The sequence below is a fragment of the Macrobrachium rosenbergii genome, chromosome 58 (genome assembly GCF_040412425.1).
Source record: "Macrobrachium rosenbergii isolate ZJJX-2024 chromosome 58, ASM4041242v1, whole genome shotgun sequence".
NCBI lineage: Eukaryota > Metazoa > Arthropoda > Malacostraca > Decapoda > Palaemonidae > Macrobrachium > Macrobrachium rosenbergii.
Window position 1 is genome coordinate 18,069,098 of NC_089798.1, and position 26,537 is coordinate 18,095,634.

Here is a 26,537-nt window from a genome sequence, read left to right on the forward strand (position 1 = left end):
TGTGTAGATTCTAGAGATGACTGTGACATTCTTCATAGGCCTAAGGCCTTGCCCAGCCCAGTACAGGCTCTCTAGCCCTCAGGCCAACCACATGGACTTCGCAAAAGATAATCCAATCGCCCAAGTACAGAAATAACTTTACATTTAATAAGTAAAACATTCATGAAGGGGATTGTACCTAGTGAAAACTTGGGGCATGCAACGCAGCCTGAAACAAAATGGAACTCAGCCCGAAACGCATACCTCTACATTGATATGTATCTTCCAAAGAAAATGAGTAAGCACTTCCTGTAAGTTGGTGAATGGGGACACGAGAGTATGCATCACGCATGCACCCCGTAATCATCCAAGTACCTTCCTCCATGGCTGTTAACCCCTTGTGAGAGGGCATCATCAAATGACTCCAGCTTCAGGGTAAATTCCGGGTATCGTCCTCTGATGGTCAACATATATAACCCTTTTCCTGCAGCTATAGAAATGGATAACTTGTCTCTTACTTCCCAAATGGATGAGCTAAAATCAATCACTGTCTGCTAAGGAGGGAGACTCAAGGAACCAGCCAAGAGCTTAGCTGGTCTCCTGTGTGAGCTTAAGGTTGCTAGTGACATGAGCCAGTTCACCTATCACATCCAAAAAGGCCTTGCTACAAAAACAAAAACCCTTAAGGGTTATCAAAGGCTCCCTGGCCCAAGGAGGAAGTCCACCAAACTCATTCGAACACAGTTAATGGGTTATCAAAGGATCCCTGGCCCATGGAGGAGGTCCACCAAACTCCTTCAAACACATTTAACAGTGTCCAGCACAAGTCACTAAAGGGTATAGGTTTGATGGCGTTAGCCAAGTTTAATGCATATTCTTGGCCTCTTGAATCGGGAAATGCAGCTTGGCAGACAATTATGCCTCTCTTGGCTGGAAAAACACGGATCATAACACCTAGATCACGAGAACAGGGAAAGATAAATTCCCTACTTGATACACCCTAGTCTTCCTAGCAGACAGTAAGGGAGACGATAAAGCGGACTTACAAAAAGAAGACTCTCTTTGGCCAAGCATTTGCCACTGAGTCAAGTTTCCTAAGTACTGAAACTGATAGCTTAAAGGAAGGACTGTGGATATCTGTCTAAAAACTGAACAATTCCTTAAAACTAGAGGGATAAACTACATGCTCCTCTTCCTGAATAAGAGGCAGGGGAGAATGCTGTCAGGAATAGCAAGGTCAATAAAAGCCGTCTTTCTCAGGAACAAAAATAGCCCCAGAACCAGGTAGTCTCACAAGACCAGGCACTAGTTTTCATAATCCACCTGGCAGAAACTTGAAAGTCAAAAGCTCTCTTACTGTGTGGACTCACTGATACCTTGGAATCGCTAACACCTGTGCAGACTCGCTAATACCCATGCAGTCTCGCTAATGTCTGTGCGGACACACTAATGCCTGCGCAGACTCGCTGAAATCCATGCGAACTCGATAAAACCCATGTGGACTCACTGAAACCTGTGTGGACTTGCTGACAACTGTGGACTTGCAGACAACTGTGCAGACTCGCAGACAACTGTGCAGACTCGCTGACCGCCGTGCGGACTCACTGACACCTTACGTGAACTCGATAATGCCTTGAACAACTTCGATGACACCTCAGGCAGACCGACGACATTTGAAGAACAAGCCTACTTGATACCTTGCAGAATGACGGACTAACGGGCGAATGGAAATTCCTGGCATGCTTAGCCTAAGCTTGAAAAAGTCTATAAAAACCACAAAAACCTGGGCACAGACATAACAGTGGCCTTGTCAGAAAGCAAAATTTGGACCATCAGTGATAAAAGGGAAGAATTGGTGTGAATGCCTAACTACAGACTTGGCTGCTAATGACGTCTGCAGGTGCAATGGCAGCACTCACTATGGCTCGCGACTGGTTATCTGGCTCGGACAAATAGCTAAAATAACCGTGGGACAAAAGGGTCAAACACAAGATCTAGACCTATTGATGATATAAACCTACCATAACTGTCCTTATGCAACCGCAATCTAACTCTGTCCATGGAGAACCGAAAGCAAAGGCAGGAGACAGAGGGCGCAGTCCTTGAACTTCCTGGGATGTTAGTCCTCGAGTGGAAACCCTGGGACTACCAAGCCTGTCAGCAGGGGTGCTGAGGTAACAGGCAAGGCTGCATCTGCAGAGTGGCCAAAGGAAAGAGGGGACTCTGTCCCTGCCAATGCACTGGACACATTCGATGCAAAAGACCAAATTTACACAAAATTCAATGCTATACTTCACTGAGTCAATATCCAATTGCACTAAATCTAGCCTACTACCCTGACCTGACATTTGGGTGTAGAAGGAACTATATCGACTAAAGAAGACATTATAGACATATCTCTATCTTCCTGACGAGATGTTCATTCTAAAGACAACCTAGATTCAAGACTGTTCTGTTTACTCTCTCCAAAGTCTATCCTTCTCTTCTAATTAAGCAATTATCATCTCTTTCTCTTCCAAAGAACAACCATTGCAATGATCACAAAAGGCTGTCTGAATCGCATTTCACCTCTCAAAGATCCATGAATAGTTTGAGAGTACGTACGTCACTTAACCCTTAAGGGACGGATTGAGTGTGAAGTAAAACAGGATTGGGAAGATGGACGGATTGAGCCTCTGTGTGAAACAATATTACGCAACCCTGATTATGGTAAGAATGGGGCGAGAGGGAGGTGCTAATCCTTCTATATGCTATAAATTCACTAATGGCAACTTTTATACTGACCTGAGAGTTGTACCAGTGTTGCCAAAGACGTCTTTCCAGCCATCAGTAATGCTTGTGACTTGAAGGGGGGAAAGTACTGCATCTCTCTCTCACGAGTCTTTTTGTAAAGTTGCTTGTAAATATACAAAGGGGTTGCTGTTGTTTTTTGTTTTTGTCTTTTACGATAGTATGTCGGTTGTAAATGTAATTTTACAAAGAAAAATGCAAAGAAATATTAGAAAAAGCATGTGAAAGTAAAATAAAAAAATTACGAATCTTCCTTCTTGTAAATTTATGTGAATATTTTTCAACAAATATGCAAAAAATTTGTTACTGCTTTTATTTCTTATCTGTTTTGATATTGTGTGAGCAGTAATAATAATTTTACAAAATACAATAAATTTATTTGAAAAAACATAAGTTGGTAAAATTTACGATTGTCTTGTAAATGAGGCCTCACAAGGGATTGTAAATAGTCATTTTCAACTTCTCGTGGAAGGTAGGGAAAATTTTTTAGAATTTTTTTATTTACACAGTGTAAATGTATGTGTCATTCTCTTTCCATTGATGTGATTTTTTTTTTATTTTGCTGATCTCAAAGTTTCCCCGGTCTGAGGTGCTGCACATTGATAAATCATGCCATCCGTTAAGGGTTAACCCAATTTGGTCTTGCAACCACTTATCTTACAAAATCTTACATATTTAGATAGGGAAGACTGAGAAGAAGAAACCATAGTGTCAAATACAGACCAAAGTCCACACAATCCAAGAAAAAAAATAAAAACAAATTTTAAGGCACTTGTCTAAATGGCTGGCCATATTTGCTGACTAGAGAAGAAAGACAACCAAAACATTCACTGTCGTACCCCCACCTTCTGAAGTGTGCGGGTTAACTATTAGAAGCATTCATTAATGATTATTTAAATTTTAACACTTGTTGGAACTGCGCCAAGTAGCTGCAAATAAAGCTAATGATGAAGGTAAGTTTCACTAAAAAAAAATTATAATATATGTATATATATAATAATTTAGTTAAAAGTTGAAGTCCTCCTGGGCCTCTGTAGGCTCTCACAGGGCAGGTGCTGATCTGTTTCTTAGGCAATATATATATATAGTCACCGCAAATAGAATTCGGACCTACTTGGCAACTGGTAGCATAAACATGAATATCATCAAGGAAATATATAAAACAAACACAGAGAATAGTAGCATTTATTTTAATATTTAGTCATATTACCCTTGGCTTTAAGAACAAGTTTGAGTCGTTTAGGCATGCTGTCGGCCAGTTTCTGGAAGTATTGCGAAGACATTTCATTCTCCCAGATTGTGGTGATTGTGATTTCTTGTTGCAGGCGCATGAAGGATGATGTGCTGCACGACTGAAGCTTCTTTTTCATGACATTCCACCCATTTTCGACTGGGTTGAGGTCAGGACTGTTACCAGGCCACTGTAAGACCTCAATATTGTGATCAGTGAGCCACTTGGTAACTTTCTTGGCCTTATGACATGGAGCACCATCGTGCATGAAGACAGTGCAGCCGTGAGTCTCATAGAAAGGCAGGAGATGATCTTCAAGAATTTGAATGCAGCGGTCAGAATTCACTGTAACATTGTTTTGGGAGGAAGTGCAATCCTCCACGGCCTCTTAAACCACTGAAACATCCCCAAATCATGACAGATTCGGGGTGCTTGATGGTGTCAACGGTGGGCAGTGTCGAATCTGCTGACTGAAGATGGCCGTCTTACTGTGGTAGAACAGCCCTGAATACAGTACACTGGAATGTTGATTCATCTGACCTCATGACCTTCCTCCAGTCATCAGCTGGCCAGTGGATGTATTTCTTGGCGAAATTCAGTCGAGCTTTCTTCATATGATCCGTCAGAAGAGGCTTGCGTGCAACACAGTGGGTGGGCAGCTGGAGGACCTTCTGGAGACGGTGTTGGACGCAGGGGGATTGATATATCTTTTAACAGGGTTGGGTGACTTGTTTTTAGCTGAGAAGCTGTAAGACGAGGGTTTTTACGTTTTTCTCTCATAAGATGATCAGTGGCCTTGGAAGTCTTCTGTGCGCGTCCAGGATAAGGTTTTCTTGGGGGAACAACGTTGGGTGGTAGGTCACGAGCGGCAGCTAGCAGCAACATTATGGCTGACCTTGTTCGGCCAGTACATCTACAGATTTCTTTAATAGGCACTTTTTCTTGCCTCCAGGCTAACATGTGACCATTCTCCTCCTTAGTCATGTGTGCATGACCCATATTTAGGGAATATATAAAGAATTAAAAGGCAAGAAGTGCTCCAGTCCAAATACTGGGATCTTGGGGGCAGAGCAAACCAAAGCAACAATCTCTCCCCTTGCTGTCTGGGTTGGCACTGAGTCCTGGGGCACACACCTCCCATGCACACTAGCCCAGGAGAGTTGCCAGATATCACCAGCCAACTCTAGCTCAAACCATAGGGCGGGAAACGCAAATAGATTTCGGATGTCAAAACAGTGGATTCTTATGGGTTAGGTCTGATTTGTATTTGTGGTAACTGTGTGTGTGTCTATGTATGTACGTATATATGTATGTATGTACTGTATGTATGTATGTATGTATGTATGTATGTATGTATGTATGTATGTATGTATGTATATATATATATATATATATATATATATATATATATATATATATATATATATATATATATATATATATATATATATATATATATATATATATATATATATATATATATATATATATATATCATATATATATATAAATATATATATATATATATATCAAATACATATATATATATATATATATATATATATATATTATCACTGAAGGGGAATTTATAAGTGATAAATGGGCACACATATATATATATATCTATATATATATATTATATATATATATATATATCCATATATTATAATCCATATATATAACCACTGAACTATATATAATATATATATATATTCAGTGATAATTCCCCATATATATATATATTATATATATATATATATTTGATATTATATATATTTGTATATATCATGATATATATATAAATCATATATATATATATAAAAATATATATATATATATATATATATATATATATATATATATATATATATATATATATATATATATATATATATATATATATATATATATATATATATATATATATATATATATATATATATATATATATATATATATATATATATATATATATATATATATTACTAAATGGACCACATTCAACCTGGATGTATCTAATGGAGTGTTTATTCAGAAAAAGTTACAAGCTTTCTTGGACAAACAGTCCACATTATCAAGTATCCGTATAATGAGCAGATGCGTAGTCCAGCTGTATTTATATCTGTGTGCTGGGTACTTTTAATCCTATAATCGCCTAGCTCCTCCTGTGTGACCCCCAGCCCCTCGTGATCTTGGACTTTCTCTGCTCCCTTCTTCTTCCAGGTGTCCGTTTTCCGTGCGTTCTCTTGCGTTTTTCGTTCGTTTCCTTGCTACTGTGGAGTACACGATTTTTCTAGATATGCTGTCTTCAAAGCCGTTTCCAGTGTTCCCTGCCATTGTGTTGTTGGCGCAAGTTATGAAGGCATTCTCTACAACCCGTCTGGATGTTTTGTTGTGTTCCTGTACAGAAAACTCATATTTTCCCAGTCTATTTTATGATAATTTTCCCAACAGTGTTTAGCAACTGCCGACGTCTGATTATAATGCCTTATGTTCTGCAGATGTTGTTTGCTTCGCTCTTTACATGATTTGCCAGTTTCACCATAGTACCCTTCTTCACAGTCTAGACACACTGCCATATATACCCCCTCTAATCTCTTTCGCCTCTACCGACTTTTTGTTTCTAACTATTTTACTCCTAATGGTGTTTTTGTAGCTGCCTATCAATTTGAAATTATCTAGCTTTCTGCTGATGGGTGCAATAGAGTTGTTGTCCGGGACTGTAATTATTTTCTTCCCGACCAATGTTCCTTTTCTATCCTTTCCCTCTCCTCAAAATAGTTTTTCCTTGCTTTGATGTGTGCCCACTCCCACCAATACTTAGGGTAGCCTAATCTCCTAAAACTCTCCCTCACGGTAATCCAGCTCTTCTAAAGAAAACACACACATATATATGTCCACTCAGCACGGAAAGTTAGGATACAGTTTTTTTAAATCTTCGGACATATATTGCTCAGCTTCAGTCTTATTGTGTTTGGTTTTTGCTTGACCTCCTATAACTTTCAATCATATTCTACGGTTCTGAAATCATTGATACTTAAATGCAGTAGTAAGCTTTACAGTATTCGTTCAAGTTGTAATTTGCAGCAACAGTTCTGAGCAAAATAAACATTTTTTGACATAACCTACCAAGTAACCTTACACAAATGAATTTATGACACCACAATGAACGGAACACTTGCATAATCGGAAACACGATCTTCCATAATGAAATCAAATGTCCAATGAAAAACGTGGGGAACAATAAAGGAACGAATGCAATGTTATATGATGCTGTTGTGTAAGCCTAGGCCTCTATGTAGAGCTACTCATTTCCTTTTTTTTTTTTCTTTTTGTGTATTAGCACTTGTGTGTTCCCGCCGAAGTTCTTGCACTGCTCCTCACATCATAGAGAACGCTCTTGGGAATTTAAATAGATTTGGTCAACCTACCGTAGTTGTCACAACATTTACTGCTATTAATCCCAGCTGACTTTTAACACCGTGAAATACAAATATGAATGTGTAAAAATTTAAGAAATTACCATTAATTTGTATGATGATGCAATAATAAGCCCGTTCATAACAGAAAACAAGTAAATATTGCCGTTCTGATAAAACAGCACTGCGCCGAGATATCCACACACTATCTTTTAGATCTCTATGAACGAAGTCATCTGAGAAATTCTGATTACTTCGGACATGCATGGTGTTTTTAAGAATCTGAACGTTTTTGTTTTGCAGATTTAACATATATAATTTGCATTGTAATTTCACATTCTAGAGTAAATTTACCGAGATTATGTGTATTCTGTAAGAAAAAAATTAAAATTGATGAACAAAATCTAATGTAAACTGTATCCTCACTTTCCTTGCTGAGTGTACTTGGACTTGGCCTTGCTCTTAAGTACAAAATTTTGAGTACTTGTACTTGTATTTGGGATTTTAAAATTCAATGTACTTGTACTTGGCCAAAAAGTACTTGAAAAATCAAGTACTTTTTAGTACTTTTCAAGTACATCACATAATTAGTAGGCTGTATCGCATAACTAATTGTATAACAAAAAGTGTACTAGTAGTCACAATAACCTGACTATAATAGGTGGATTTTTTGTTATAATGAATTATTTATGTCAATAATAAAGATATACCAAGTTTAATTCAAATGATTTACATTCTACTTTGTGTATCAACAGAATATCAGTCAATTTTCGTTCAATCAATTCAAGAATGAACCTGCGACAACCTGTTCACTTCCTGTCTGTTTCCACAGGCAACAGGATCAGTTTTGTAGTACAGTAGTTTAGTCTTTCACTAGCCATCATTCATAGCTCGTGGTAACACTACTGAGTTTCCTGGGACAAGCCGGTCAACCATGGAAGATTTCGTTACAGTGTCAGACTCAAAGAAATATGGGTCACATGATGTTCGACAAGAGCAACAGGATGATGCACTAGTGCTCTTTGTGGCGTGCGATCTTGTGCCATTTTCTGTTGTTGAAAGCTCTTGCTTCAGTGGCTTACTTAATTCAGCTGACCCTCGTTATCAAATGCCTACATGCAAGCACTTTGTCAACAAATTGCTACAAGACAAATTCTCACAGGTGAAGGAAAATTATAAAAAAAGTCTAGGGAGTGCAAAACAGTAGGCCTAACGCTTGATATCTGGTCTGGCTGTCAGAGGAGCTCATACTTGGGAATCACAGCTCATTGCATTAGAAACTGGTCATTTGAATATGTAGTGCTAGCTTGCAATATCATGGAAGAGTATGAACAGATCAACAAGGATTTTGATATAGGCTCCAAAATTACAAACGTCATAACTGACAATGCTACTAAAGTGATTAGTGCATATTCTCAGCCAGGATTTCCTGATGCTATCTCAGAAGCAAATGATGACACAAATGAGGAAGAAGAGGATCTCGATTATTTGGATGGTAGTGGTACTGATTCTGCTGAACTACTGGAAGTTTTACCAGCTGAGCATAATTCCTTCTTTGCACATACATTGCAACTGGTTGTGAAAGATGGCTTCAAAGAAGCAGGAGAGTTTAGTTACACTGGGCAAAGCATCAAACAATTGGTTTCTTATGTGCATAAATCGACAATAGCAACAGATGTTTTAGAAGGAGAAAGAAAATTTGAATCAGGTTGTGCTACTCGTTGGAATTCGCAATTAAAGATAGTAGGATCTATTCTGAGACTACCAGAGCAAAAGCTGAACAGTTTGGATGGTGCACCAAAGCTTGGCGCATATGACCAAAATATTCTTAATGACATGCTAGAAATTTCTGAGCCATTTGAAGAGGCCACCAACTGTGCCCAAAGACAGAATTCTGTTTCCTCTAGCCTAGTCATTCCATGTGTGCAAGGGCTCAAGTTTCACTTAGAGAAAATGCAACCTAAGTATAACAATGGTTTGGTATTTGGATTGAAGAGGTCATTACAGAAACGCCTCCAGAAATATGAAGAATGGAAAATATATCAAATGGCAACTATTCTTGATGCGACATTTAAATTAGATTGGTGTTCTGAAGAAGAAAAGGTGAATCTCAAGTCTTCTATCATAACTGCAGCCCAGTTCATGTCTAAAGATACTACAGCTCGTGCAAGCATGGATCCTGCCACAGACCATACATAAGATACACCAGGACCTAGTTCAACTGAACCAAAAAGGAAGACACTGTTTAGTTTTTGGGTAACCCAGTTCGACAATCAACAGACAACGCAGATTCAGGAGTCAATTAATATTGAATTTCAAAGATACCCGAGTCAGCCATGCATTTCATAAGAGAGAGATACGCTAGCATACTGGAAAGACCTCAGAGAAACATTTCCAACTCTTGCTAAGATGGCACAAAAGTATCTATCAGTCCCTGCTTCTTCTGCCCCAGTAGAAAGGATTTTCAATATTGCAGGAAAACTATTTCACCCAGATAGATGTCGTCTTACTGACAAGAATTCTGAGTCTGTGATGTTTGTAAAATGCAATGATAAATCCTACAAGTAGATAATACAGAATTGGTAATCGTATCTGAGAGAAATATAATTTTGTTTAGAAATTTCCTGAAAAATGTAATTTTGTTTAAAGTTTTTCTGACAAACATAATTTTGTTTAAAGTATTCTGAACAGTATCACATTTTTTTTCTTTTGCAGTGGAAATCTACTTTGTATTACAGTATTAAGAATAGCATTCTAAAATTAAATTGAAAAATAAAATAAAAAGATTTTGTCATTACCTTAACCCTTTAACGCCGACTGGACGTATTTTACATCGACAAAAGTTGTCTGTTGGGTGCAGAGTGGACATAAAATACGTCGACTACAAAAAGATTTTTTAAATATTCGCGGTAAAATACTTATAGGCCTCATTTGCGAAAAATTTTAAATCACGCGCCTTGAGGGATGCTGGGAGTTCACGGATCACGCTGTTGTTTTCTTTACAAGTGTGACACAGCTGCGCATGCGCGAATTTCTTTCTTCTCCCAAAAGAAAGCATCAGCTAACTCTGCTGAAAATCTCAGAAATTCTTTAGTCACTTTGTTGTAATTTTTGCACCGTTTTCTATTAGCCGTTACATAAGTTTTATATATGAAAATGTGTGCAATTTCATGTAGAATACAACAAAAAATAACTCATGGTTGTAGCTTTTATCAATTTTGACAAATTTTCATATAAATCACAATAAGTGCCAAAATTTCAACCTTTGGTCAACTTTGACTCGATCGAAATGGTCGAAAAATGCAATTGTAAGCTAAAACTCTTACATTCTAGTAATATTCAATCATTTACCTTCATTTTGCAACAAACGAGAAGTCTCTAGCACAATACTTTGATTTATGGTGAATCTTTGAAAAAAACTTTTTCCTTACGTCCGCGCGCTAACTCTGCTGAAAGTCTCAGAAATTCTTTAGTCACTTTGTTGTAATTTTTTCACCATTTTCTATTAGCCGTTACATAAAGTTTTACATATGAAAATGTGTACAATTTCATGTAGAATACAACAAAAAATAACTCATGGTTGTAGCTTTATCAGTTTTGAAATATTTTCATATAAATCACGGTAAATGCCAAAATTTCAACCTTCGGTCAACTTTGACTTGACCGAAATGGTAAAAAAATGCAATTGTAAGCAAAATCTCTTACATTCTAGTAATATTCAGTCATTTACCTTCATTTTGCAACAAACGAGAAGTCTCTAGCACAATATTTCGATTTATGGTGAATTTTTGAAAAAAAATTTTTCCTTACCTCCGTGCGCGCTAATTCTGTTGAAAATCTCAGAATTTCTTTAGTCACTTTGTCGTAATTTTTGCACCGTTTTCTATTAGCCGTTACATAAATTTTATACATGAAAATGTGTGCAATTTCATGTAGAATACAACAAAAAATAACTCATGGTTGTAGCTTTTATCACTTTTGAAATATTTTCATATAAATCACGATAAATAGTAATATTCAATCATTTACCTTCATTTTGCAACAAATGGGAAGTCTCTAGCACAATATTTTGAATTCATGCATCATTTTGTGATAATATTTTCTGTGTTGCTTTCATCGTTTTACAATTTGTTATATACCAAAATCATCGCAATTTAGTGTACAATAAAAAAAAAAAAATAACTCGTTAGCTTTAACCATTTTGCTCACAGCACAATTTGTATACAATTATATATGAAAATTTTTCTCGCACTGTCATATATTCCAATATTTATATATGATAATGAAATTTTTTTAATTTCTGATGGTTGCATACTAAACTTCAGGCAATGAGAAAAAGAGGAGCCAAAAATGAACTCTTAATCTAAAAACTAAGCGTCCTGTGATTTTTTGAAAAAAACTTTCTTTCCGCTTTGGAGCTAACTCTCAAACCCCACCGGCATACGGCAGACACTTTTGTAAATAGAGGCTCGGCGTTTAAGGGTTAATTAACCTGTGTGTAGACCAATTTTCATTACTTTTGTTCAATAAACCCAATGAAAATCGCTCCACCTCTTTTCAGCACTACGGGCTAAGGTTCACTGACATATACTGTGAGAATTACTCAGGTATATCCTTTTGGAAGGCTTCTGTTTATAAAGACTGCTATAGTATAACACCAAATTTTCTGTCCATTAGATACTTGCATGTGAATTTTTATTAGATATTTGCTACTGATTTAAAATCAAACATATCACTAATAATAATAGAAAATCTGCTGAAATGTACTTGTACTTGCTCTTTTTCTCGTACTTGTCTACAAGTACTGTCTCATGTACTTGGACCCATGCCTGAATTTATATATAGATATATATATATATATATATATATTATATAGATATATAAAGATACAGGTAGTGCTTGAGTTATGATAATTTGCTTTTATGATGGATTTAGCAATTAATACCGATATGACAATATTTTGAAAATACGTATTTTTAAATTTTGCGGGCGACTGGCACAGGCAACAGCGTACAATATATATACAGTATGTATGTATGTATGTATGTATGTATGTAGTATATATGTATATATATATATATATATATATATATATATATATATATATATATATATATATATATATATATATATATATATATATATATATATATATATATATATATATATATATACACACACACACAGGCAGTCTCCGGTTTAAGAAGGGTCTGGCTTACGACGTTCTGAGGTTACAACACTTTTCAAATATATTCATCAGAAATTAATTCCTGGTTTACGACGCGTGTTCCAGGCTTACGACGTGTCGTACACTAATCCAACATAAGAAATATGGCTCAAAAACAGCAGAATAATCAAAATTTGGAGGTTTTTTTTTATGAAAAACAATAACAATGCGGTTTACATTGTTTTCAATACACCCAAAGCATTAAAAGTAAGGTTTTCTTAGGATTTTTTACTTTTTTTCGGTTTACAACGCTGTGAAAAACGGAACCCCGTTCGTAAACCAGGGACTGCTTGCATGTATGTATGTGTGTGTGTGTGTATATAATATATATATATATATATATTTCTGGGTTTCTCGACCTGTGTCAGCCGGTGAAATAACCTTTCAGCACTTATTTCAAGGTAAAGCTATTGCTAAATATACCAGAGAAAAGCTAAAAAGCTAAGCCGGAGTTACTACCCCCGGTGCGAGCTCCATGGTATGGAGTCGTGTATGAGAAAGGGTGAGATTGTCACAATCACAGGCCTCCGCCCTGTAAATCTTCCCAATGTCAAAAGTCCCACCGAGTGAGGTGCCGTTACATACCCCGCACCACTCGCGGACTGTAAACAAGCCGGCGTCACCCACATTCCACTTTTAGCACGCGTTCGCGGTTGTTGTGATTCTCCTCGTGTGCGCTTTTGTTGGTTTTTTCAAGCAATGGCATCTTCATTGGATTCATCACCTAAGTTGAGTACCATCTCTATGTTTTATTTGGGTGGTTGAGAGTTTTATTTCCCCTAGTTATATAATTAGGGGGATTTATTGTCAGTCTCATTCCCACCGCCCGACGCCATGTGACCTTATGTCGGCTCGGACCAGGTCGGGGTTTTTTCCCCATCCCCCCTTTCCTTATACCCTTTTGTTTATTATTATATATATATTCAATTGGGTTTTATATATATATTTTATTACCCTTCTCTGGGGGAGTCCCTTTTATTGTCGTTTAGGCTTCGAGTTTCCCCCTCGGGCCTATCCGCCATTATTCCTTGTTATACATGTTATAATTTGGACATTGCTTCCTCCAGGGTTGGGATGTTTTGTTTGAGATGGTACATTTATGCTTAAATTGCTTATTTTATGCCAAGCGCACGGATGTCTTTGATATTTACAGATATTATCTGATAAATTTTTGTCTGGAAGGTCGGCCATTTTCCCTCCGCGCTCATATCGCGTGAGGCTTGGTCTCCCTTTCTACATGCACTTATGATTATTTAGATCATTTCATTTTGCCTAGGCTAAGTTACTGTAAGTTGGTGGAGTAGTTACTTCTCCTGGGTTTCCTTCCCCAGTCCCCAGCTGGGTAAGGTTAGCCCTAGGCTATGGCTTGCGGTCCTCTACTGGCCAGGAGAGAGCTCTGTGTGTAGGGGATTCATGGTGGCTTCCCTTTGTGTGGCGTTGGTTGGTGAGTGGGGCTGGCGCTTTTCCCTCTCCCTATTTCGGCCTTTCCGTTTAGTCTTTACAGTACTAATAGTTAAGCTGGAATAACGAGGGTTCCTCGTGTTGCCTCCTCCTTCCGAGCCACATCTTCGGGTTATTCTCCACTTCATGTTTTACCCCTCCTAACACATTCTCTCGCCTATCGCCTTTCCCCCTCCTCCCTCTCCCACCCTTGGTTAGCTTTCATTATATGTTATCTTACCAAGGCCGAGATTTAGCCTTTCCTTTCGCCATAGCCTATACCCCCTCCCTCTGCATTGATTGGCTGTTCTCTCATCACCTGACCTTATCCGGTCATTCCTTTCATTGATTGGCTGTTCCCATTTAGTCATCTCTTCCATTTTTCAATGTTATTTAATGATATTAGAGAGGAGTAACTATCCTTTTACCAGGACCTTCCATCCCCTCCCTTCTTGTGTCAGGATTTTTCCCACCGAGACACCTCGGTGGGGAGACAGTGTTCTAGGTCCCAGTTGGAGTATCTGACTGTCTTCTGTTAATCATATTATTTGTCCTTCATATTCACCCTTTTCCAGTTCTTCTCTCCACCAGCTATTTACCTTGGTGTTTTTCTTTGCTTGGTGGCCGGATGTTCTTGTTTCCCCTACTCGGTGGGGACGGTGTTTGGTCGGACGGTGTTCACTACACCTACTATTCTAAGACAAGACTCTCCGGCCCCAAGTGGGAAAAGTATACCCTATAGTAATTTTTCCCTAGTCGCAGATGTTTTTGTTCACTTCTTATTAGCATTACTCATTTATCGTTATAGGTGTGGGTATGTGGGTGTTCATTTATCAATTTTTAATGTTATTTAATGATATGTTAACTATCCTTTTGGGACCTTCCCGTCGTTCGGGATTAACTCCGGGGTCCTCTAGGTAGTTAATCATGTTGTTCAGTAGCCCCGGTTAATTCCGCGGGGCCTGAACTACTATTCAAGACACACTACTCCGGCGGTCTTATTAGCATACTCATTTATCGGATGGTGCATTGTCAGGAGCAGGGGTGCACCGCTGTGCTGAACCAGTCCAGCGGGCATGAAGTCTGCAGGTCCCACTCCGGCTGTGCTGTCCACGTGGGGGACCTGACTGTTTGGCACCCGGACGGTTGTGAAGTGTGCTACGCTCTTTACGAGCAGGTTCTGGACGAGTCGGTAAGAAAATCTTCCACTCCGGATTAACGTTTATCCTCAATTTTGTCTTTGATGGATAATTGTAACATATTCTCCTTTTAGGAGGCCCAATCACCTATCTTCCTTTCCCCCCTTTTCAGATTGACCGCAGCTCTCGGGACTCCGCTTTATCGACCCTCAAGTCCTGGGTCGGCGGCTTCGGGAGGAACGTCGGGGCAGGGAAACCCTACATCCTCTGCAAGGACGTTTGCAACGTTCTCTTCCCCGGCGCCTGGATCTCAGCTTCCGTTGCGGATGAAATAGCCGCCCCCTTAATTGCTGGGATCCGGGAGATGACGCAGCCCTCCCAAGAAGAAGTCGCTGCTTGCGGTATCGTAGCGGAGGACGTTGCGGCCCTCAACCTCAACCTGGAGCCTATGAACGTAGACTTGGAACAGCCAGGTAAGGGGGTAAGTGAGGCAGGTGATCTATTATTTAGTTCTCCCTCTTCTACTGCTTCTTCCTTCAGAGGATTTGTGAAATCCTCTTGCCTTATGGACGGTGCAAGGTCTACCGTCCCTAAGGTTAAATCTGTTAAGAAAAAGACCTTGAAATCCCAGAAGGTCCGCTCCGAGGTTCCCTCGAAGATGTCACGGCCCCCTAGCCCCATGCCGTCTACGAGCAAGGCCTCTACTTCTGGGAAGGGAGCACGGTCAAAGCATAGTAAGGAGACTCCCACCCCTCCTTCCTTTGACGCGGAAGCGTTTGCTGAGCTTCTTATGAAGCAGTTTGACAAGAGAGTTGACGACAAGCTGTCGCAATTCTCGAATCAGCTGTCTTCTTCAAACGCTTCTATGCTCTCCTTATCAGAGGAGGTGAAGTCACAGAGGACTTTGATCTCCGGGTTCATGAGTGGCGGAGCGGCCAACAAACCCTTCTCCGTCCCAGATACCTCCAACCTGCCCCCTTTCGATAAAGGGAACCCCTGGCGCCTGACCCTCTTTGCTCCCCAACATGAGGGTACTCTCACTATTGAGGGCTTAGGCACTCGCAGGTTGGAAGAACTGGAATTCTTCCCTCCAAACCTGAAATCCCCCTATGCAGGATATGCCAGGCTTACAGAGGAGGCTTGGATCCGGTCCGATAAGGTCCCAAAGGAGACAGTCATCTTCCCGAGGGACCAGGCCCAATCAGCCCTACTACGGACCTTGTCGGAGTGGCAGGCGGAGAATACAAAGCTCACTCCGGCAAAAGGTGCATTTACCATGTTCTCTCTGGGGGAAGCCCTCCCCACTCCATGCACCTCTAAAGTCGCCTCCCTCACCAACCAAGCTTGCGTGGAGGGCAAACCAGTTCCTCATCTCCGGAGATAGATCCACATCAATGGTCTTACCGGAGAGATTCCCAGTACAGGCAATCCCGGTTCCCAGTTCCGATCTCTGTTCGGAGATATATTCATCAAAAATTATTTCCCGGCTTACGGCGCATGTTCATCTAACGTCTTCCGACGGAAGAAATTTGGCCCCATAACGGCAGAATAATCATAATTTGAAGGTTTTTTGATGTAAAACTCAATAATAATGCAGTTTACGAATGCACCCAGAGCATTAAAAGTAAGGTTTTCTTATGATTTTGACGATTTTCCGGTTTTCGGCGATTTTACGGGTTACGACGCGGCGCAAGACGGAACCCCGTCGTAAACCGGGGACCGCCTGTATTAGGCGGCAACCCCGATACCTTTAGAATACCCGGCTGGACCTGACTGCGCCTCTAACCTCTTTAGCGAGCAACTCCCAGAATCCCAGAGTCGCTCCTGAAGGCGAAGCAGACGCTAAGGACAGACTTAGTAGGTCCTTAAACTCATTGACTTTGGCAGAGGCGGCGTCAGTGGTATACTGCGAGATCCTCTTTTCCAGGTGTTGACGAAATCTCTCCTGGGAAATTTCCAACAGGACCTCTATGATTTTGTAAAGGCCCGATTGAACTGCCGGAAGCACATCTTTTCGGCAGCTTCTATCCGCCATGAGCCTAACAGGCTCATAAAAAGCTCCATCTGGGGAGCTAACCTATTCCCTCAGGAAGAGGTTGATGCAGTCCTAGCAGAGGCAACTAGGGCCAACCAGAGTCTCCGCTCCCGTTGGGGTTTGTCCTCCAAGAGGAAACAATCTGAGCCCGCCGGAACTCACCCTAAACAAGGGAAGAAGTTCAAGAAATTTAAGCGGCTCCCGACTCAGACAGTACTGCAGGCCGTCCAGGTCCCCGGCCCTGGACATCCCTCAACCTCCCAACCTCAGCCTCAACCTCAGTATGTGCTGGTTCAACCAGCCCATCAACCTCTCGCTGCCCCTTCTTACGTTTCCTCCCCTGCTTATAATGCCTCTTACGAAAGCCAGGGAGCATTTCGGTCAATCCAAAATGCAAAAGGAACGAGAGCTAGAGGGTACTTCAGAGGTAGAGGTTCATCCCGCTCCTCCTCCAAAGGAAGGGGAGGCAGGGGATCTAGAGGAGGCAGGCCCTCTCCCGCACAGTGAGATATCTCAGGTAGGCGGGAGGTTGTATCATTTTCGGGACCAGTGGAGCTTCAGTCCCTGGGCCCAGAGCATAGTCTCCAAAGGATTGGGGTGGGGTTGGATCAAAAGTCCTCCCCCCCCGATCAGGTTCCATCAATCACCCTCCAAGGCTCTGAAGGACTTTGTGAAAGATCTGTTAATAAAGAGGGCAATAAAGAAAGCGAGACATCTGAAATTTCAGGGCAGACTATTCAGCGTCCCAAAGAAAGGTTCCAGTCAACGAAGAGTAATTCTAGACTTGTCCCGTCTAAATTTCTACATTCAATGCGACAAGTTTCGAATGCTTACAATCTCGCAGGTTCGGACCTTACTTCCCCGTGGAGCCGTAACCACCTCTATAGATCTTTCAGACGCCTATTATCACGTCCCGATTGCGAGAAGGTTCTCTCCTTATCTGGGGTTCAGACTAGGAAATCAAGCATACTCATTCAGTGTCATGCCATTCGGTCTCAATATAGCTCCCAGAATCTTCACCAAACTGGCGGACACGGTAGTTCAACAACTCCGGTCCCAAGGGATCATGCTAGCCGCATACTTAGACGATTGGATCGTTTGGGCGCCCAACGTCGACGAATGCCGGAGAGCGACAGCCATAGTAATCGGCTTTCTGGAATCATTGGGCTTTCAGATAAACAGGGAGAAATCCCGCCTAGTTCCGGAGAGTCGCTTTCAGTGGTTAGGAATCCAGTGGGACCTGGGTACACACAGACTATCCCTTCCGCCGCCAAACGGAGAGAAATAGCGAAAGCAACCAGGCAATTTCTCAAGAACAAGAAAGCTTCCCGTCGCACCCAAGAAAGAATCTTAGGTTCTCTTCAGTTTGCTTCAGTGATGGATCTTCTTTGAAATCCAAACTGAAGGATGTAAACAGGGTTTGGCGGAGTCGAGCCAATGTCAGATTCAGAGACAAAGTATCTCTGATTCCACCGATTCTGAAGAAGAGACTCGGCCTTGGGCGTCCGTCAAGAGCTTATCGAAGTCAGTGCCCTTCAGTTCCCTCCGCCATCCCTAGTGATTCACACCGACGCTTCCCTAAGCGGGTGGGGAGGATATTCCCAACACAAGAAGGTGCAAGGGACTTGGTCTACCATGTTCCGCCAGTTTCATATCAATGTTCTGGAAGCCATGGCAGTCTTTCTAACCCTGAAGAAACTGCGCCCGAACAATCGGATTCATATAAGATTGGTTCTCGACAGCGCAGTAGTAGTGCACTGTCTGAACAGAGGAGGTTCCAAGTCGAGTCGGATCAATCAAGTTATGATAGCAATATTTTCTCTAGCAAACAAACACCAGTGGCATCTGTCTGCTACCCACCTTGCAGGGGTTCGGAATGTCATTGCAGATTCCCTGTCCAGGACAACTCCGCTGGAGTCGGAATGGTCCCTGGACAAAACCTCCTTCAGGTGGATTTGCAACCAAGTTCCGGGTCTCCAAGTAGATCTCTTTGCAACAGAGTGCAACCACAAACTACCTTGCTATGTGGCCCCCAATCTGGACCCTCTAGCCCACTCCACAGATGCGATGTCCATAGATTGGAACAAGTGGAAAAGAATCTACCTCTTTCCCCCAGTAAACCTGTTATTGAAAGTCCTTCACAAACTCAGGACATTCAAGGGCCAAGTAGCCTTAGTAGCTCCAAATTGGCAAAGAGCAACTGGTTTCCACTTCTTCTAGAACTGAAGCTTGGTGTTTGAAAATTCCCAACCCGAAACTGACGCAAATAGTACAAACTCAGACTGTGTCAGCTTCCTCAAGAATTCAGAATGCCCTAGCTTTGTGGATTTCATGAAGTTTGCTGCTCAAAGGGATGCTAATATCGATCCTATTAACACTTTGTTCCTAGAGTCAGATAAAAGGGAATCCACTCTTAGACAATACGACTCAGCAGTTAAGAAATTGGCACTCTTTCTAAAAGAATCTGAAGCTACAGTAATGACCACTAATTTAGCCATTTCATTTTTTAGGTCACTGTTTGAAAAAGGTCTGGCCCCTAGTACTATTACTACAGCAAAATCAGCCTTAAAAAAGATATTTTTGCACGGGTTTAAGATTAACTTAACGGACTCTTATTTTTCGTCTATTCCTAAAGCCTGTGCTCGTCTGAGACCAGTAACCCGCCCACAGTCGGTTTCCTGGTTCTTAAATGATGTCCTTAAGTTAGCCTCAGAAATAGATAATCATAACTGTTCTTTCACTAACTTATTAAGGAAGACCTTATTTTTAATTAGTTTGGCTTCAGGTGCTCAAATTTCTGAACTGGCTGCCTTGTCTAGAGAACCCAATCATCTGGATTTCCTTCCATCAGGTGAAGTGTTACTAGCTCCTCACCCTAAGTTCCTAGCTAAAATTGAAGATCCTCAGGATAGGTGGTCCCCATGGAAGATCATCCCCTCCCACAAGACCTGTCTTTATGCCCAGTCTTTACCCTGAAAGCATTCTTAGACAGAACCTCACACATAACTTCAGGGCCTTTATTTATAAGGGAAGGGGAGGAACCATTTCTTTGAAAGCCATTAGACAACAGATCCTATATTTCATTAAACATGCAAACCCAGATTCAGTCCCAAAAGTGCATGACATCAGGCAGTGGCCACCTCCACTAACTATTTTCATTATATGAATTTTGAGGATCTGTCAAAGTACACAGGGTGGAAATCCCTGTAGTCTTTAAACGCCACTACCTGAAATCACTAGAAGCTCTAAAATTTTCTACAGTGGCGGCAGGGAACATAGTTCCCCACCAGTATGATTCTTTCTGTACTCAGTCACTCTCCTCCCTCCTACCTGCCTCATTTATTCCCCTTTGGTCATCTCCAGGTCAGGCATGCTTCACACCTTCTCCTGACCATGTCATGAATTTATCCTGTTTATTGTTTACCTCATTTACATATATTGTTTTGTACTGTTTTGTGGAACACAGTTTCCTTTGTATTAGTTTTAAGTATGTGTTTAGTACTTAAGTCTGTAATTTTAAGTACTCTTCTCCATTCAGGATCTTGTATTCATGTATAATTATGTTATTTATAAAACTAAGTATATTACGGTGTCATCATTATGTCTTAATGCCATTCTTACTACTAAGTTATTAAAACTCTTGCAGATGTTTAGTTTTATTACTTTCCTCTACAATCTTCTTTTGTTTCAGAATGGTATTTTGATTTCTCTGTTATTATTTCACCGGCTGACACAGGTCGAGAAACCCAGAAAAAGGATTTTGACAAAGGAAAAATCTATTTCTGGGAGAGACCTGTGTCACCCGTGACCCCCATATTTCCTCTTTTCCCCCCCTGGTCAAATACCATTCCGGTGTGGGGTGCTAATGTGGAATGTGGGTGACGCCGGCTTGTTTACAGTCCGCGAGTGGTGCGGGGTATGTAACGGCACCTCACTCGGTGGGACTTTTGACATTGGGAAGATTTACAGGGCGGAGGCCTGTGATTGTGACAATCTCACCCTTTCTCATACACGACTCCATACCATGGAGCTCGCACCGGGGTAGTAACTCCGGCTTAGCTTTTTAGCTTTTCTCTGGTATATTTAGCAATAGCTTTACCTTGAAATAAGTGCTGAAAGGTTATTTCACCGGGTGACACAGGTCTCTCCCCAGAAATAGATTTTTCCTTTGTCAAAATCCTTTATATATACATATATTATTTATATTATTTATATATATATATATATATATATATATATATATATATATATATATATATATATAGATTATATTATAGTATATAGATACATAAATACATATATATAATAATATATATAGATAACATATAGGTATATAGATATATAAATTATATAAATTATATATATATATGTATATATATATATATATATATATATATATATATATATATATATATATATATATATATATATATATATATATAGGTACATTAAATATATACACATATAATTATATATATACACACATAATATATATATATATATATATATATATATATATATATATATATATATATATATATATATATGTATAGGTACATTAAATATATACACACATATAATTATATATATATATATATATATATATATATATATATATATATATATATATATATATATATATATATATATATAATATATACATATACACATATACATTATATAATATATATACATATTATATATATACATCTGTATATACACACATACATACATATATATACATATACATACATACATACACACAATATATATATATATATATATATATATATATATATATATATATATATATATATATATATATATATATATATATATATATATATATATATATATATATATATATATATATATATATTGCAAAGGATGGAACCTTTTCCAAGCCACCTCACCAGTTTTTTTTACATCTGTAACGTTACTGAGAACAGAATAAAATTAATTTCTATTGTTTTAATTACTAGAACCATGGGTTTCCGTTTGGCCCTTCATTAACTCTCTCCTTCATTCCCCAAAATGGTTAAGCCTAACCTGTCTCTGTTCAAAATGACTGCCTAAGGCCTTATTTCCAGATGCCTTCCTCGACGGCACCAGACAATGGGCAAGGAAGGGGTCAAAAAGAGAAAGTTGGTGCCCCGCCCTATCTAAAACCCTCACTGGGGGTTAACTGATGCCATGCGGCCTATACAGAAAATGTGACAAACATTGACCTCTGTGCCAACTAGCCAGAAAATCTCTGAAGGTTATTTATACACGATGCAACAGAAACCGAGAGAGAATCGCTCAAAATGCCACCAAGGACAGAAGTCCTTAACCTAGTCTGTCCCTTGAACCTTCCACACGTTCGACCCCGTGGCTCAAACCAGTGTGCTTTTGTAGTGGCATTTTAATTCCCTCCTCCATCACCAGTGCCCTATCGAACGAGGACACCGTCATCTTGATGAAGGTAACGTACCGAAATAAGGTTTCCTAGTCACAATTTCTGTTATTTCTCTCTGATTTTCCATTTATTTTGCCATTGTGCAATCACCTTCAGTAATTTGTGCTGGAGCATTCAGTGTTAACGTAATTATGCATTAGTGTTGAACTGAGTTATTTGGTACCATCTGTGCATTCTTCAGTCCCCTTTGAGAGCCTTATTATTCTTGCAAGTAACCGTCTTGCATATTTTGCAGATAGGCCTCGACTGTGGAATATCTCGGCTCTATCCACATGCAGCCCACCTTCTATCCTCCCACTGCAATGTTTTCTGTTATGAAGATATTGTCGGCATAGAATATTTATTCTGTGTAGGATTCAGTCACTTAGCAGGCCTTTATTATTACCTGCCCAGTAATTCATCATTCTTCTGATCTGTATTTGTTATCCAAATATAATTAAGAAAACCCTTGAGTTTACACAATTTTCCCTCGCACGAAGAAGGGCCTAAGCCACAAATTTTCCCTTGTTTGTCTACGAATTGTCCTAACATTGAGTCAGATGTGTAATAAAAATAAAGAACTCCCTACGTTCATCCGTTGACGCCCAGAATCAAGTATATAGGCAGTCCCCGGTTTACGACGTTCCGAGGTTGCGACGCTTTTGAGATATATTCATCAGAAATTATTTCCCGGTTTACAATGCATGTTCCGGGGTTACGACACGTTGTACGCCAATCCGATGCAAGAAATATGACTCCAAAACGGCAGAATAATCAAAATTCAGTTTTTTTTTATGAAAAAATAAAAAATGCAGTTTACATCGTTTCCAATACACCCAGAGTATTAAAAGTAAGGTTTTGACGATTTTCAATTATTTTTTGATTTACAGCGATTTTCGGCTTACAACACGGCGTAAGAACGGAACCCTCGTCGTAAACCGGGGACTGCCTGTGTAAATATATATATATATATATATATATATATATATATATATATATACATATATACACATACATATATATATATATGGATACTTGATAATATGGACTGTTTGTCCAAGAAAGCTTGTAACTTTTTCTGAATAAATATTCCATTAGATACCAGCCAGCTTGAATGAGGTCCATTTAGTAATTCTACTAATGCACAGAACAATTGTGTATGTGATATATATATATATATATATATATATATATATATATATATATATATATATATATATATATATATATATATATATATATATATATATATATATATATATATATATATATATATATATATATATATATTTATATATATATATATGTATAACTGAATCACAAAAATATGGAATGTGATGAATATATAAATAAAGATAAAATCCACAAAGGAAACAGAAACACTGGAGTGCTGCGAGGCCTTTCGACACTAGTCCTTTACTTAGCAGACTGAAGACATATAAAAGTATGTTTACAAAGAAAGCTCATATAAATGACAGATGGGGATTATAAAGGAAACATATGTACGTGGAATCCAACACACTTGAAGAATTAGTAGAACTGCCGAAACAGGATTAAATATTTAAGAGGTTTTTACAAAGGATTAGGATCAACCGTTCAGGAGCAGGGACAGGACAATTAAAAGATTATACAGGTTCGTGACTGACCACCTAAAAATTTTTAGTACAACACAATAATTCTCTTTTTTTTTTTAAACAATAATAACTTTTTGCAAGATGAACATTTTTACAAATAAAAAAAAATTATATTAAACATAAAAGAGAAAATCACTGACTTAATTACAAGGTAGCTACTTGATATATATTTTCTATATATCCATACGTTTAATGTAATTTTTTTTTATTTGTAAAAATGTTCATCTTGCAAAAAGTTATTATTGTTTAAAAAAAAAAAAAAAAATTGTGTTGTACTAAAAATTTTTAGGTGGTCAGTCACGAACCTATATAAACTTTTAATTGTCCTGTCCCTGCTCCTGAACGGTTGATCCCAATCCTTTGTAAAAACCTCTTAAATATTTAATCCTGTTTTGGCAGTTCTACTAATTCTTCAATTGTGTTGAATTCCAGGTACATATGTTTCCTTTATAATCCCCATCTGTCATTTATATGAGCTTTCTTTGTAAACATACTTTTATATTTCTTCAGTCTGCTAACTAAAGGACTAGTATCGAAAGGCCTGAGCACTCAGTGTTTCTGTTTCCTTTGTGGATTTTATCTTTATATATATATATATATATATATATATATATATATATTTATATATATATATATATTTATCTATATATATATATATATATATATATAATATATATATATATTATATTATATACCCTGCATTAAGTAAAAATATTTCACCATATGCTTACCATCCCTTTCCATTGATGTGATTAACTTAAAAACTGACTGACTAAAAAGTCTGCCTATTTTGAGGTGCAATTTATTGTAAATTTTTGTCCTAATCATAAGGGTGAATAGACAAAAATATCCCCTTCCTTGCTATTAAATACTTAGTTTAACCTAGGTACCAAGTCACATGTCTTGGCTCCTACATAGATATAAAATAAAATTTCTTCCTTATTAGCACAACTGAACACCAGAGCAGTGTAAACAGTTCATGATGCTGGGTTAAAAGAAACCAGAGGAGTGCTGCTCAAAGCACATAGTAGAGCTTAGTTCAATGTTTTCAAAACCAAGCATGCTTCCACAAGTAATTTCACTACCAAATAAATGTTACTAATATTTGAAATTTTATTCAAATTATATTTGTGCTATTTCAGTTCTCCAGTTTCTTTCCATGTACTTCCATTATTTACAAACAAGTGGACATATGCTCATAAAAAAATCAGGTTTAAAAATCTCTTCTTACCTGTGTACATTTCTTCATTTTGCAAGACTGCTTCATCACTCCTGCTCCTCCATACTTGATCATATCAAGACAATACAAGCATTGTCGGCAATCATCCCTTGTACAAGGTTCACATAATTTACCTGAAAATTAAAACATCTAGGCATCAAACTTAAAAGTTAAAATACTTAAATGACAGCTGGTTGAGCTTTCAAGTAAGTATTTGAAAACACTTTACTTCTTGTTTCAAATATATTTCATAAATATACACAAAAATGGGAAGTAATATTATATTCAATCTTACATCTAACTCGTCTATGTCTAATTTTAGAGACATTAGGAGGGTAGCCAACCACTCTGTTTTCATCAGAATTTCTTCTTCTCTTTTTGATGGTACCTGCAGTTGTTTCTGTTAATGGCCTCTTCCAGCCAAACCTTGCGGGCTCCTAAAACAGAACAGGACACGTAAGTGTACTGCAATGCAAAAATTATTTTTGTGTACTGTCATAATTTTACTGTATAAAAGATGAAAAACAATAAAATTTACAAGCCAAAAGAGACAAGAGAAATGCATTCAACACCCATGGCATGTACATGAGTAGTTGTAAACACGCACATTCCTTCCCTTCGGTTGAGGGAAGGGGAGACAAGAGAGATATTAATAGCTCAATGTGTTACCAACATTTACGACAAAAGTCATGGCGAATTTTGCATTAGTGTACATTATAAATATTTTTGGTTAATATAAAATTTGTTTTTTTTAATTTGAAGAAACCACTCTCCAATGGTTGGTAATGCTGCATGGCCTCAGGAAACTGTTGGTAAAACTGCTTCACTCATAAACAGGCTGAGGAGAAGTTTTTGGGGGGAGGGGAGTCCTGGAGAAGTTTCCAAAGGTGGAGGGGGGGGGGGTTGGATGTCTGGGCACCATAGGAGAGGGGCAGTAAGGCTTTGTATAGCAACTCACTCAGAGAAGGGATTGTTTTGAGAGGTGGG

At 38.7% G+C, this 26,537-nt stretch overlaps 1 protein-coding gene across 6 annotated transcripts in view; it reads right to left on the reverse strand.

The window, feature by feature from the left end:
• The window catches only part of LOC136837154 (lysine-specific demethylase 2A-like), a 255,225-nt gene that overhangs the window by 71,656 nt on the left and 157,032 nt on the right, over positions 1-26,537 (reverse strand). For all 6 annotated transcript variants that reach the window (XM_067101814.1, XM_067101812.1, XM_067101816.1 and 3 more), the window contains exons 10-11: positions 25,846-25,987; positions 25,563-25,684 (exon numbers count right to left, since the gene is read on the reverse strand). In XM_067101814.1, the coding sequence (XP_066957915.1) occupies positions 25,563-25,684; positions 25,846-25,987 (264 nt within the window). The remainder of the gene's footprint in view (positions 1-25,562; positions 25,685-25,845; positions 25,988-26,537) is intronic.